The following is a 14,061-nucleotide window of genomic DNA, read 5'->3' on the forward strand; positions in this document are numbered from 1 at the left end:
TGCGAGACCAAATACAGCTTTATTTACAGACAATTCAACAAATTAATACATTAATTCACCTTTCATGTCTGCACACAAGGGAGAGTCTTCACAGCATCAAAGCAGAAAAACAAGACTAGCTATTTTGTACATGTACAGACTGATAATTGATTGTATGCAAGTATGTGATTAGGTTCAGAAGTATTACATTTAAACATTACAACCATTTAAGTCAGTAAGAACAACCACACTATACTTTTAGCAAAATAAACTAAAGTTACAACTACATTTGGCTTCCTGCAGATGAGCTGATAGCATCTCTACACAGCGATAGAGATCAAGACCAGAAGCTAAAGTTGATCCTAAGTTTTGTTCAAAAGATTAGCATTTGTATTGAGTTATATTTAAGGGATAACCATTTATAAGACTTTCCCCATATACCTGCACTACCTTTCAAATTTACAAAACACTTCAAATTTATCCTTGAAAATGCCTATTTTATATTCTGTCTTTTTTCCCAGGCAGAGGGAAGAACTACTAAGAGTTAGAATAGAATTTTTCACTGCAAATATAGACTCAGGCTATCAAAGTTGTGTGATCCTAATGAAAAAATCTTCCCCCTATCCAAAGAGAACAGTAAGAAACGCAAGAATACAAGCTCAATGTACAGATCTGAAGATGGGCCTCTATTGTAGGTCCATATAAAGCAAAAAACCATAGTGCTTTGCTTCTCAGGAAGCTGCCTCTGTTTCACTGTATTTTCCATAAATGCAGCTGCTAATATGACTTTAAAACATACTATTTCAAAGTTCTTCATCAAGAATGCCTTCTAATCTTTAGAGAATGAATGACAACAAGACTAAACAAGAAAAAGGAAACATGATGATCTTTAAAAGTCAATGTATCACACAAATACAAAGTAGTCAAATCTAGATATAAAGTTCACTATTTTCCAGACAAAGCTGTTTTAAGTTTGAAATCAACCTACAATATATTTGCCCAAGAGGAGTCCTGTCATGTAAGAGCAGACAAGTTTTTGTCAGAAACATTTATTAAACATAACTGATACCAATGCGCATGTAGTCAAGTTAATAACACCTAATTAAAAAAAAAGCATGTCGGTCAAGACCAAAATTATCTTCGCTTCTGGAAAATATTGCCACGGCCCATACCACGGCCTCTTCCTCTTGCAGCCACTGAAAAAAGAAAACATCAGGGATGACATGAACTTGATCTAACTGCATATTTATCTCAACAGCTAACAAGCAAAACACAAATAACACTCAAAGTCTCTTGCTTAGAAGCAAGGAAACAAGGCTATCCTATGAAGTTCAGAAAGTGGCATGACAGCAAAGTTTTCTGCGAAAAGAACCAGAACTAACGGTTACAGTCTTGCTACTTCAAACAGATGCAGTGAGTATTCATACACTTTGTGTTCCTCCTAAGCTGCCACACAAATGTGTATAGTCCAAGAGATTTAAAACCCCAGTCTTCCAAGGTTTTGCAACAGAACACAGTGCATTTCAGCAGATGTTACTCCCCCACATGACCTTACTGCATTTGCTAAAGTTAACCAAGGAGTCTGCAGCCCATGATCATTACTCAATCTTGTTATAACTAGATTGTTTCCCTGAGAAAGGTACAAATGAGAGTGAACTACAGAATGGCTAATAATTACAGCTTCCCAATAGTTTAAGTACCATCTTAATACCTGAATTTGTTTTTCTACAAAAGCTTAACAAGAACACCTGAATCCTTCCCTGAATATTCTAAACAGCTAGTGGCCACAATCACTGGAAAACAGAAGATAAAGTTTTATATAAAGCCTCTGTTTAACAGGACTGCTCACCATATCTGAATTATAGTAACATCAATATTACATATTCAGGTAATTGGGCAATTTGAGCCTTAACTCCCACCAGAAGATGAAACGTACAGAAAAACAATGTATGAACCCGTAATTTTCGGTTTCTTACAGCTTACATTTACCCAGTGATAGAGATGACAGTTTTCCAGTTCTTCTACAGCAAAATGGGGGTCAGAGGAGGACCATAAACAAACTGTACGCACCTTGAGCTTTGAGAATAGCTGCTTTTCCTCGCCCAGCTCCAGAACCCTGGTTTTTATTCTTCATGCTCTTTAGCATAGGAGCGTTCTTCAACATATCTGGTAAAATGAGAAACCGTATCTTGCTACCTCTGATGTACACCTGTTCAAGCTGTGCCACTCGTCCATCTCTATATGTCACTGTTATGTTGGACATCTGGAAAGTAAAGATCAGTCAGTGCTCACAGAGGCCTCTAACAGTTCTGTGTTCTTATTTCTCTTGCCTGTAGAATATACAGCCAGGATTCAAGTATCAAAGCCAAAGACTTTCCAAGCATACTGCTTTCTCAACTGGAGTTGTGACACAAACATCCAGGACCATTTAAACATACTCCTAAGCCTGCCACTATTCAAGCAGGCCCAGGACTTTTGGTTTCTCCCCAGTTTGCAAATTAGTTTTATCAGCTTTGTTAGTTTTGTTTTGTTATATCGAATCAGTTTTAATAAAGCTGTTCTAGTCCTAACTATTAAGGAAGCGTTTTGATTTCAACAACTTGCTTAAAGTCAATCAAAATTAAGCCCTCTTGGGATGACTAAAGTAACGTGCATTAAAAAAAGCTTCCGTTTCTTAAATCAAGGCTTGTGTATTCTTATGCTCAGTGGCTTTAAATAAAGAACTCCAGCAGAAACATTGTTCACAGAACAGAACCTTAAGAACCCTGATGTTATTGACAGGAATGCCCCATCTGACTCTAAAACCAGAAAGAATAAGCTCTGGCCTCTTTGGAGCACTCGGTAATCGTGAATCCATTTCGCTATGGTAAGACAGCGTGTGTGCAGCAGTACGGTTAGTTTTCTTTATTCTAAGACTAAAAGCAGCAGTCTTTTAATCAAGCTGCCAATAAGCTAGCTATCAGCCTTTCCATGCACAGATCAGATAGCCTTCCCTCCATCCTTCTGAAGCAGGTATACCTGACAATTCATGTTGTCTTCAGCTTCAATAAGTTTGCCTCGGTAAACTTCTCCTGTATTGGTCTCGCATGTCACGATATGGCCTTCAGCCTCGTGCAGGACTTTAATTGGCACTCCAATCGACATGTTTGCAGTGCTATGGCTCTACAACTGGGACAAGATAAAAACCCAAAGGACAAAATTACAAAGAAAGTTGTAGACTAGGTTTTTACCTACACAATGTATGGTCTTTCCCAGTGTAAAGCACTGATTTTTCTCTCTTGCCCAAACGCACCATATGCTTTGACGAGGCATTAATAAAACTTCTCTAGAAAGATGCCCATAGGGAGAAAAGACTTAAAAGATCAGCAAAAGCGTGTCTTTTCCAGCTCTGTTCCGACCCAGGAAATTCACTTGTAAATACCAGATAACGGACCACTAGTATAGCCAGGTGCACCTCAAATGGAAATAGCCCCGGGTGCGTCCCATAACGGCACAGCCTGCCTGACCGCCTACGAGCTAAGCCGGACCTGTGGGCAGCGCAGCCCCGCTCGCAGACCACATCGCCTCAGCAACGGGCTCTACCACGAGGGACCCCAGCCCAGCCCACACCACACGCACACACCGCGGCCCCGGCGAGCGCCTCGCACGACCCTCCTTCACAAGAAAGTCCCCAGCCTCAGCCCAGCCCCAGGGGCAGAGGAGAGCCCCGGCCCGGCGGGGAGACCCACCCCCGAGAGGCCGAGCAGAGCCCCCGAGGCCCGCGCAGGCCGGCGGCCGCCCCACCGCCGCTTCGCCCCCTCAGGCCCGGGCGCCGCAGGCCTCAGGGGATGCGGCCGCAGCTCGGGAGCTTGCCCCGAGAGCGAGGAGTGCCCTGCCGCTCCCGGGGACCCGCGGGACGCCGGGGAACCCCGCTCGGGGCCGGCTCCTCCGCCACTCACCGCCCGCCAAACCGCCTCAGCCTGGGCCCGCGCTCACCCCCTAATGGCCTCCTCCAGCTTCCCGCCGTGCACCGCGCGCCGGAACCGGAAAGCGGCGGCGGCGCGGCCCCCTCCTCCTTCCCCCCCCCCCCCCGCCCGCCACCGCCAGGGCGCCCGGGGGCCACCGGGCCGCCTTGCCTCGGCACCACGGTTCCGCCGCAGTCTTGTCCCGCCGGCCGGGGGGGTCAGCCCCGTCCCACCGGCGGTGCCCCGTCCCCGGGACAGGGCTGGTTACCGGCGCGCCCCGCGCTTCCCCGCCCGCCTCAGGTCTCCCCCCGGCCCCCGCCCGCCGCGTCATGCCCCTGCCCACCGACCCACCCCACCGCGGCGACGGCGCGGGGCAGACGCCCCGGGGCCCGGCCCCCCGCAGCCCCCGCCTCCGCCCCCGCCCCCGGGGCCGGGAGGAGCCAGCGCCGCGACGAGGCATGCCGGGCCCCTGGGCCGCGCCGCCGCGCGGGCCGGTTCGCCGGGGCCGGTAGCGAGCGGTCGGCAGCCGCCCCCCCCGCCGCCGCCATGAAGAGCCCCCGGGAGGCTGGGGAGCCGCCGCCAGGTCAGTGCTGCTCCGCCGGGGCAGCGGGGCCGGCCCCGGCCGCCTTACCCGCAGCCCTCCTTCCCCGGGCGGCCGCCGGGGAGCGCGGGGTGCCGGGCGGAGCCCTTCCTCGGCGGCGGGGGGGGGGGGGGGGGGTGGTGTCTCGGCGGCGGGGTCCGCCTTGGCGGAACGGGCTGGGCGCCGGCTGGGGCCGGGGGAAGGGAGCCCCGGGTACGGCCCTGGCCGCGGCGGGGAGCGGGCGGCTCTTGCCGTCCCGTTCGGAGGCCCTGGCGGCCTCCTCCGCCCTCCCGGAGCCGCCGGTTTCGCCAGCAGCAGCAGCAGCAGCAGCAATGTGGGATTAGTGGCTCCCGCTGTAAGTTCGTTGCGCCGGGGAGCTGGCGAACCGGAGAGGTGTTTTCAGTGTTATTTACAGCCACAGCGTATACTGGCTTCTGGCTTACCTCGGGACAGCTGACAGTCATCGCAGAAGAAGTCTGCGTGTGCTGGGAAACAGGATGACTGGAAGCTGAACGTCCAAGAAAATTAAAGTTATTACCCTTTGAAGTCTTCACGTAGAAAACGTGTCCCTCTTCAGTTAATCTTGGGACTTGACAGAGGCCCTCGGTATTAACGAAAAGGGGACAGAATCGTAACGTGCCAAGAAAAAATGACAGCAAAATACTTACAGATCCTGGTTTGAGGAGAATCTCGGAATTGGGTTCTCATTTTTTCTTTAGGATACTTAAGAGCGCCTTAATTGAGATTCATTAAAAAGACTGAATATACCAAAGGGTATGCCAGTCTTCAAAGTCATGATTAAACAGTGGCACAACTATGAAAAAATATTTGGAAAGAGTCCAGAATCTCTGTATTGGCTTGTCCCTACAGCAGGCTATAGCTTTGTTAAAAATAATAAAAGATTACACGCTAGGCCAGTCCACATGATGTCAAAGGCATTTTTATTCCCATCTTAAAATGTAGTTGACCTCGTGTCTTCAAAGGTCTTTTCTAGGTCAAAGGTAAGGTTGTTGAGAAAAGCCCTTTATGATTAACTCATTTCGATCGACATTGAAGTAGCAATAACAGGCACAACACTTCAAGTCCTTCGAGTGGCAAGGGCATTTCTGAAACTGAAAACACCGCATTGCCAAGCCTATGAAAATAAAAACTGAGGCAGAGGGATGGAGTTACTTGTATTCTGGGACTTTTTGGTAAAGATTGTGCTTTTTTCCCTCTCCCTTTGTTGAGTTATTGAGGGAGTTAATACAAAAGGCCAACTGGTGCCATTTGTGAGCTTTGTTAACCTAAAATTACTCACATAAATTACAGTCCCTGAGGAAAAAGGCATCTGTAGAAAAGGCTCAAATCTGTGGGACTAGGAAGAGATCAATGCCTAGAGATCTTGGTTGTGTCTGTTTTCTCACAGTTTGGTTTAACTCCTTTTGTGGCACAGAAATACATTCAGACACAAGAGAAAGGATGAATACCTGTGCCTTACCTTCTATTATTTAGGAGGGGAATAAAGCTTCATAGTTAGGGGCTGGTGGGTATGTCACCCCACCAAAAAAAAAAAAAAAAAGAAACTTTCAAGGAAAAGGGGGTGGACTATATGGCAGAGTGATCCAGGTATAAAACAATAAAGGAGTATGAGATTAAACCAAATGCTTAACTGTACAGAAAGAGCAAACCTACATTCCCCTAAGAAAGAAAAAAATACCTGCCAATCAGATAAAGTAAAAAAAATGTTCCTAAGTTTCTGCAGCCATAGTGCTGAGGACAAGCTGACTTAATGCCGAGGTATGGAAAAAACATTTCTGTATGGACTGACATCTTTTGTGTTTTACTCACAATGGGGTGTTTTCACTACAGTTGACTGCGTCCAGCTGAAAGTGCCGGTCATTCAGCAGTTGTACCACTGGGACTGTGGGCTAGCCTGCTCCAGGATGGTGCTTCAGTAAGTGATTGTTTTGGTTTGAATGGGTGGGAAATCCCATCCCGTGGGGAAGGGTAGCGGGAAGCAATGTCCGGGGAGAAGACGTGTGTTGAAACAGCTGTGAGTTTAACTTAGTCTTACGAGAGCACCTATTCTCGGGTACCCTTGGAGAATTACTGCTGCTTGGGCCTGGCACAGCTCTCCAGCAGGAGCAAGGGAAAATACAAACTAAGATGAACTTCAGACCCTTTTGAATAATTGACTGTTTTGACAGATGCAAAATACCTGATCAGCTCTAAGAACTTTGCAGGTCGGCATGCATAAGCTGATAAAAAGTTATCCCTCTTTCCTGTTGTTATAATTCAGAACTGATACTTAGCACAGTAATTCACCTGATTCCTTTCTGTGTTTTCAAGTGATGGGTAGGTGTATCCCAGTTTCTGAGTATATACTACCTCTGTCCTGCTGAGCCCCCAGTCTGTGGGATGAGTGTGTTTTTGTTCCAGGAGTAGTTTCAACTTCAAAACAATGCACTGTATTGCCCCTTGGGGTTTTTTTGGTTTTGTTTTGGTTTTTCTTTTTTTGAAGTAGTAGCTGTCCTGCTGAACTCCTCTTTCCTTCCACAGAGGAACATGAGCTTAGGTGCAGGAGAAATACCTATTTAGATGTCCACTTAGTAGATATGAAGCAGAAGATTTTCATTTCTCTCCATCCCTTCTGCCAAGACGTTAGTCCGTGTGCTGGTAATTTCCCATCTTGACTACTGTAACCTCTGCCTCTTTATTCCCTTTACCTCTTTGCCACTCCAGTCTGCCCAAAACTCAGCTTCCTAGATTAATCTTCTCACCCTGCTGATCTGACCTTGTTTGCCCTGCATCCTCAGTTCCAGTCCTTTTTTTTCCATTTACTTCCATTTGTTTTCTGACTTCCAGAACTCTCTGTAACTGCCTCTCCCCACCCCTTTGCAACCTATCCCAAGCTTCCTCCTGACTTCATCTCCCCTTTATTGCCTTTTGTGCCATCAGTGCCTAAGACGAGCTTCCTTTAAATATATACCGACTTCCTTTACAGTTCCTCCTTTTGAAATCCATCTATTGCGTGAAGCAAGTTTTAGTCTTTAACACTTCTTTCTGTGTTTGCTCTAATATGTTTGTACGTTTAGACTGTAAGCCCTTCAGGACAGAGTTCTATACTTGCTCAGTATAGCTTGCCTATTGTACAGCACCTGTACTCTTCTAGCACTATAAACCAGTCAAGATACCCATACATTTCCAATTATAGAAAGTCAGCAATAAATCCAGTCAAATATTCCCTACTCCCTTCCCTTCCCTTAAATTTGTGGCTCCTTTGTGGGTTGTTTTTTGGGGGGTTATTTCTTAGCCAAGCCCACTGTTTCAGTTTTTACGTCCTGTGATGTGGAGGCTTGGGCTACAGCACACATTTTGCTTTTCCTAAGATCTGTGCTCCCCTTCCCCTGCCTTTCCTAATAACATAGGTACCTGAATCATTTGGACAATGATGAATTTCAGAAAGCCATCCAGGAACTCCAGTTAACAAAGAGTATCTGGACTATTGACCTGGCCTACCTAATGCGGCACTTTGGTGTTAAGCATAAATTTTGCACCCAGACGCTTGGAGTGGACAAGGGCTACAAAAATCAGGTTAGTATTCTTATCTACTGGGAGACAGCAGACGATTTTAAAAGTCCTGCGTGTTATGCTATAAAAGCTTTGCTGTGTTACTGACAATTAACCACAGTTCCTGTAAACAAGGTTTGCCTGTTGCCAAAACTGGCACAAATCAGTTCCAAAGGCAAGGCTAGATACGATCCCATATATTTTACATCTTTGATTCCGTAACATGAATTTTATAAAAAGTTTTCATGTAGTGCTCATGAAAGGTTCCAGCCTATTTGACAGCCTTGGAGACTGAAGCCCTCTATTTATCTACAGAACAGGTACAGCCTGGGCAGCAGCAGTGCTAGCTTCCACACTTTCCCTACCACCGTGCCTCAGCCCTGACCTGGAGCAACCACCTCTAGAGGTGAGAGGGGAATTCAGCCTCCATGTCCATTGAGAGCTTGGCCTCTTCAAGATTGCCAACAAGGGGGCCAGTGAGGGCCTATAGTGGCAATGGCTTTTCTAATGCAAGCTCCTGCCCAGTACGAACCAGACAGGCTTCTTTCATGCAGGGAGCTGAATAGCCACTGGATGGAAATTACAACAGTAACTGACCAGGAGTGAATTTAAACTTAAAATTTAGAGCAGGAATCCTTATCCTGTTACCAGTGAACTAAGGGAGAGATCTCTTATCCCATAGCCAGATCTCCAACTTATGCAGGCCCTTGCTAGCAGGGATTGTAAGTGGTAGATTACCTAAGGTAAACACCATTCCAGTTCATAACTTCTATTATCTCCACAGTCGTTTTACAGGAAGCACTTTGACACAGAAGAGAATCGAGTGAATCAGCTTTTTGCACAAGCCAAAGCCAGCAAGGTGCTGGTGGAGAAGTGGTAAGCTTATTGTTTTCTTTCTTTTCTCTGTGGAGATTCTGTGGGCCCCATGCTTTTCTTGGAGTCACCAAGCTAAACTGGTGAAAGAGACAGAAATCGAGCCCTGAGCCTCTTTTGTGAATTACAGAGTCTTTCTAATATATGTTTCAAAAAAAAAAAAAGTGGACATCAAGAGTTAATAATGAAGTTTGAGGAAAAATAGCCATGACACAGAATGAGTGATTTGAAAATGCTGACAGGATTTGACTATTGTTTATGTTTTGAATTTGATTATCCATTAAAATTACCCAGTCGGGAGTGCCTACAGCGCTCTAATTGGCCATTGTTGGCATTAAGGAGAGTGCTACCTGAGCACACAACACCTTGTTCCCAGAGCTATGCAAACATTACAGCTCTCTGTTCCTAGACAGACATGCAAAGAAAAAGCTAGCATATGAGCTTCTGCCAAGGGGAGGATGAAATAAGGAACCTCTGAAAAGAGCTGCAAGTCCAGAAGGGGAAAAACTGCAGAATTGTTTCACAGCCAACAGTGATATTCTACATGGGAAATAACTAAGCATCCATGTTCAGCTTGAGTTGCATCCCTTTTTATAGTGAAGCTGGATTTGGATCTCTGTTGTCAAAGTGGGGTAAATGATTACAAGTAAGAAAAGAAGAGAGGGTGCAGGGCAGCCACAACAGCATTTGAGGGCTGTAATGCAACTTCCATTTAGCTGAATTGTTAAGTGTCCTTTTTAACATACACGAAGTCTGTATGGCACCATCTATTTAACTAGAGATGTGACAGGACAGAAGGGACAGTCAGTCCATCTTGCTTTAGTGACACTGGAAAAGATTAAAAAGCACTTGAGTTCAGTCAGGTAGTGCACACAGCCCCGACATCTGGAATGTATCCAAGGTATGAGTTTCTAATGCATATGGAATACACCATCTGCCTCAGTGAAGGACAGCTTTTAACAGATGAGATTATAGGTTGTTTGGTTAATACTCATTCCCTGTAGGAGGTACTATAGAAATAAAGCCTCAAGAGCATCAGGTAGTCCAAAATTGCAACTGGGAGAAACATATTCCTATGTGACAGAGGCAAGTTTGGGCACATCAAGTTGGTTAGCGATTATACAATCTTTAACCACTCAGTCGATAAAGATTTGGTGCTTCAGAGATAAGCTTTTCTAAGAGCAAGAGAGAACACTTCACTTATGATTTTCCCACAACAAAAGTCTCTCAAGTTACTGAATGAGTTGCCAGCTCCTTTAATACTCTTCTCTGGGGCATCTGATACATTCTGAGATTACTTACATTACTGCAGAATCCAGAGCTGTTGCTCTGCACTTCAGTAGCAGCAATGAGATCAAAAGGCCTTGAATGACACAGGCTTTGTCTGTAGCAAAGCTAGCACAGTTTAACAGCAAAAAGCTGTACCCGTGATATAAAAATAACCATGCTAGCTACATGTCCTAAGTATTGTCCATCATCACACACTTCATTGCATACCAGTCTTTCCTAAACTGGTTAATAACTATGTCTGATTTTCTGCAGCACAGTAACTGTTCAAGACATCCAAAACCACCTGTCCCAAGGTCATGTAGCCATCGTCCTAGTGAATGCAGTCCTGCTATTGTGTGATCTTTGCTCAAGTCCTGTCAAATACTGCTGCTTCCTCCCCATTGGACAGAAGTGCTTCTGCAGGAATCCTGACTACCAGGGCCATTTCATTGTGTTATGTGGCTACAACAAAGCCTCAGGGAGTATTTACTACAACAACCCTGCCTATGCTGACCGTAAGTAGCCTGTTCCTTTTGGGTGGATTCTCAGCCACTGCCTTACTAACATGTCTGTAATATGGAGCCAGAGCTGGACTTCCCCAAATAGTGTACATATATTTCAAGCATCACTAACCAATTTGTCAGAAGGGGTTTTTCCACATTAATGAAATCAGTGCTGCATTTCGTGCGGTGATTTACTTGAGGCATTGAGATACGCATTCTAGTAAACTTGTTTGGCTTTTAGATGGGTTAGTGAGAGATGCTGAATTGTTGTTCAGAATATAACAGGATGGCCAATTTCTTACCTATTTACAGCATTACTTCAGTGAGGACTACCTTTGAGGTGAAAAGATCTACCTGAGTAAAACTGCAACCTAAGCTGATAGGTCTAGTCTGTATACTAGTTACTTCTCTTTGTAGAGGCTGCTAGATGCAGTATAAGAGCCTTTCACAGGCAAATTCTTCTGAATTTTTAGTAACAATTTTGTTCCTCCTTAACAGGAACATGCTGCACCAGCATCAGTAACTTTGAGGAAGCCAGGACAAGTTACGGCACTGATGAAGATATTTTGTTCATCTACACAGACAGCTGACATCCACACCTGATACTTCTGGTCCTTTCCTGTGCAGCCTGCATGGCAGGTGGCTGCTTGTCTCAGGACTCCCCCTGCAGAGACCTTGCTCCTGAACTGCAGTGGGATCTTAAACAAGGGAGGCTTTATAGACATTAATAGGACTATATTGCAATGCTGTCTTTACCTTTTTTTTTTCCTGATGATGGATCTGATTTTGCAATGTATGTCTCAGTTTTTTGGGTTTTTTTCTCTCATTTTCAACACTGCACATTTGACAGCAGTTTTAAAATACAGGCCCAGAGCCTGTTCACGTTGAGCTTATTCTCAAATTAAAGACATGAGAAAAAAAGCACCAAATTTATGACCTTTAACACTTGGTAATACATGCATAGGTTTAGGTAAACAAAACCAGGAAAAAAAGTAGAAAATGCCTGTTTCTCTCTCTGTCAAAGCATCAAGGGCTGATCTTCATCCTAAACCTAAAGATTTGAGGTTCAGCAGGGTATTATGGAAGGAAAAAAATACTAGCTTAAACCACTTTCAAATAACAAAAAATGCCTTTCTGGCTCATCAGTATTGTCTGCATTGTAGGAATGAAACACATTTACTCAAGGAAACTTCCCATGTACCAAGTTCACCTTACACAGATTTAGCATTTATGTCACTGCATTAAATTTTGAATCATAGTTATTGGTATTGTTCCCTTGTACTACAAACTCAATCTCTTTTGGCTAAATCCTCTAGGATGACTGCTTAGAGCAGTCTGTATTGCCTCAAAAATTTAAGTGAAGATATTTTATTTGTACCTAGAAGTCTTTATTGCTCTTTGCAAAAATGTCTGAACATTATGCCACTCACATGTGCCAGTTTCTGCAGAATCCATTCTAAATATAAACTTTAAACTTATTAAGCAAATAGAGAAAATGATCGTCCACACTAATGGTATACATTTTGTGTGTAAATTGTAAATATCTGACAGCATATACTGGATTGTAACTAAAATGCTGAATCGTAATTTGAGCCGAATTTTACTATTGGTATTAGCTCAGTGACCTAAGAACAGCTGAAATAAATTAAGAAAAGAGGGAGCATAAACATCTCTGCTACAAGTAAAAAGGCAGGAACTCACATTTTCTAGTCTTATACTACAGCTGTATTTGGATTAAGTTGGATTTACTGTATTCAGACATTATCAAGTGAAATTGGTAGCAGCCCATTCATAATCCTTTCAGGTATTACCTGGGTTTAATTACTTTGCTGAGGAACACTGAAGTGTAAGAAGTAGCCACCTATTTCAGATTCATCCATCACAATTTCCTACAAGTCTTGATCTCCAGTCCCACCTCTGTTGAAGTGGGTAGAAAAATCAATGTTAATCCTGATGTAAAGCTAGCAAAATTTTATTTTGCACTTAAGACAGAGATCCCACACCTTTGGCATGGTTTTAGGAAAAGAACTGTTCAAGTTCTGGAACTGCATGGAATAACGGTAAAAGGACACTTACTTAGTGGTGAAAATAATAAATAGGAATCTACTTTCAGCATGGTAAAAAAAATTTCTAAGAGAAAATATTTTCTTCTATCAGTTGTTGACTTACTGAAAAGTATCTGGAAAGTGTTCAGTAAGTATACTTAGTAGAATCAAGAGCACTCCTTTGTACAAAGGCTAAAAATAGTAGCAGATTTAAAATGCAGTAGCCTTTAAAAAGTTCCAAACAAAAAGTATGTGACAAATTTTCAGTATATCAAATTTTGCTTATCATTGGTGAAGTTGGAATACATAGTGGCACTTACACTTGCAAAATGAGTAAAAATTAGGATGTGATTTGTGAGCAGTAGAACATTAGTGGCACCAGCAGAATCCCAGAAAAAAAGCTATACAACCTATTACAGATAATGCCTTCTAACTCCTCCAGAGTAAGTCATGAGAAGGCTACTGATCTGCGAATTTTTATGTCCAAGTCCAAATTCATGATGTTTGATTTAGAGAGACTGTATTAGCTATGTTACTAATTAACAGGTATGTAAACTACAGGTTGATGGGAGTACTTCCTTAACCCATGCATTTTCAGATAGGTAGTTCATTCAATACCATTAAACTGCCACAGGATTTATTTTAGAGCAGGCTTGGTTAGCTAAATAAAAACAATTCTTACAAAAGGCTTGTAATTGACATTTAGCCTCTTGCTGGTTCAGTTATCCAAATGCGAATCTTGAGCTTATACATAAGACATGAACTTAAGGGCATGCTAAGTGTTCTGAAGTGCACAGATAGGTGTAACAACATCGACTGTTAAATATTTGGTACCCAGGGTTTAAATACTTCAACAAAACTGAAAGATAAAGAAACAAAGCTGTTTAAGCTAATACAGACAAAAGGAGAGCTCCACCATTGGAACAGGATCTCTTACAGCCGCCAACTGGAAGATGGCTATGAGAGGTGAAAACACACAAGGAAGCAGCAAAAGCCAAGTGAAAAGACTGAGTATTTATATGACACAAATTCAGATTAAGCAGCTCACTGCACAAGCATTCAGAACATCAGCATTTTCTGAAACTTTGTTTCCCATTACAAGATAGTCTATCAAAATACTAATTCTGAAAATGTTTTGTCACTTTGTTTCCTTCATGATGTCAATAGCAAAGGAAGGGGTATTTTACATGCAGGGATTTTATACATAAATATATTTTTATTTGTAATTAAGCCTTTCTCAATAAAGGTTTAAAGTCACAGATAACCCTGTAACATAATGTAGCAAGTGCATTTATTAACTAGCTTATTATGAAAGT

The 14,061-nt window shown here is 43.6% G+C and overlaps 2 protein-coding genes across 5 annotated transcripts; one reads left to right on the plus strand and one right to left on the minus strand.

Annotated features, from left to right (window-relative positions):
- SNRPD3 (small nuclear ribonucleoprotein D3 polypeptide) lies at positions 1 to 4,572 on the minus strand. 4 transcript variants are annotated; one of them, XM_052797827.1, is made up of 4 exons: positions 4,555 to 4,572; positions 2,998 to 3,147; positions 2,050 to 2,242; positions 1 to 1,175 (listed from the first exon to the last, which is right to left on the minus strand). In XM_052797827.1, exons 2-4 carry the CDS (start codon positions 3,121 to 3,123, stop codon positions 1,114 to 1,116), a joined length of 381 nt encoding a protein of 126 aa, XP_052653787.1. In that variant the 5' UTR covers positions 3,124 to 3,147; positions 4,555 to 4,572; the 3' UTR covers positions 1 to 1,113. The 4 variants fall into 4 exon arrangements, with proteins under 4 accessions (XP_052653787.1, XP_052653786.1, XP_052653783.1 ...); XM_052797826.1 differs by lacking the exon at positions 4,555 to 4,572 and adding an exon at positions 4,275 to 4,350; XM_052797823.1 differs by lacking the exon at positions 4,555 to 4,572 and adding an exon at positions 3,955 to 4,048.
- GUCD1 (guanylyl cyclase domain containing 1) lies at positions 4,348 to 14,022 on the plus strand. The gene is made up of 6 exons (XM_052797822.1): positions 4,348 to 4,506; positions 6,355 to 6,439; positions 7,914 to 8,079; positions 8,840 to 8,931; positions 10,471 to 10,712; positions 11,199 to 14,022. The coding sequence occupies exons 1-6, from the start codon at positions 4,470 to 4,472 to the stop codon at positions 11,288 to 11,290; spliced, it is 714 nt and encodes a 237-aa protein (XP_052653782.1). The 5' UTR covers positions 4,348 to 4,469; the 3' UTR covers positions 11,291 to 14,022.
- The last annotated feature ends 39 nt before the right edge of the window (positions 14,023 to 14,061 follow it).

The sequence above is a fragment of the Harpia harpyja genome, chromosome 9 (assembly GCF_026419915.1).
Source record: "Harpia harpyja isolate bHarHar1 chromosome 9, bHarHar1 primary haplotype, whole genome shotgun sequence".
Lineage (NCBI taxonomy): Eukaryota > Metazoa > Chordata > Aves > Accipitriformes > Accipitridae > Harpia > Harpia harpyja.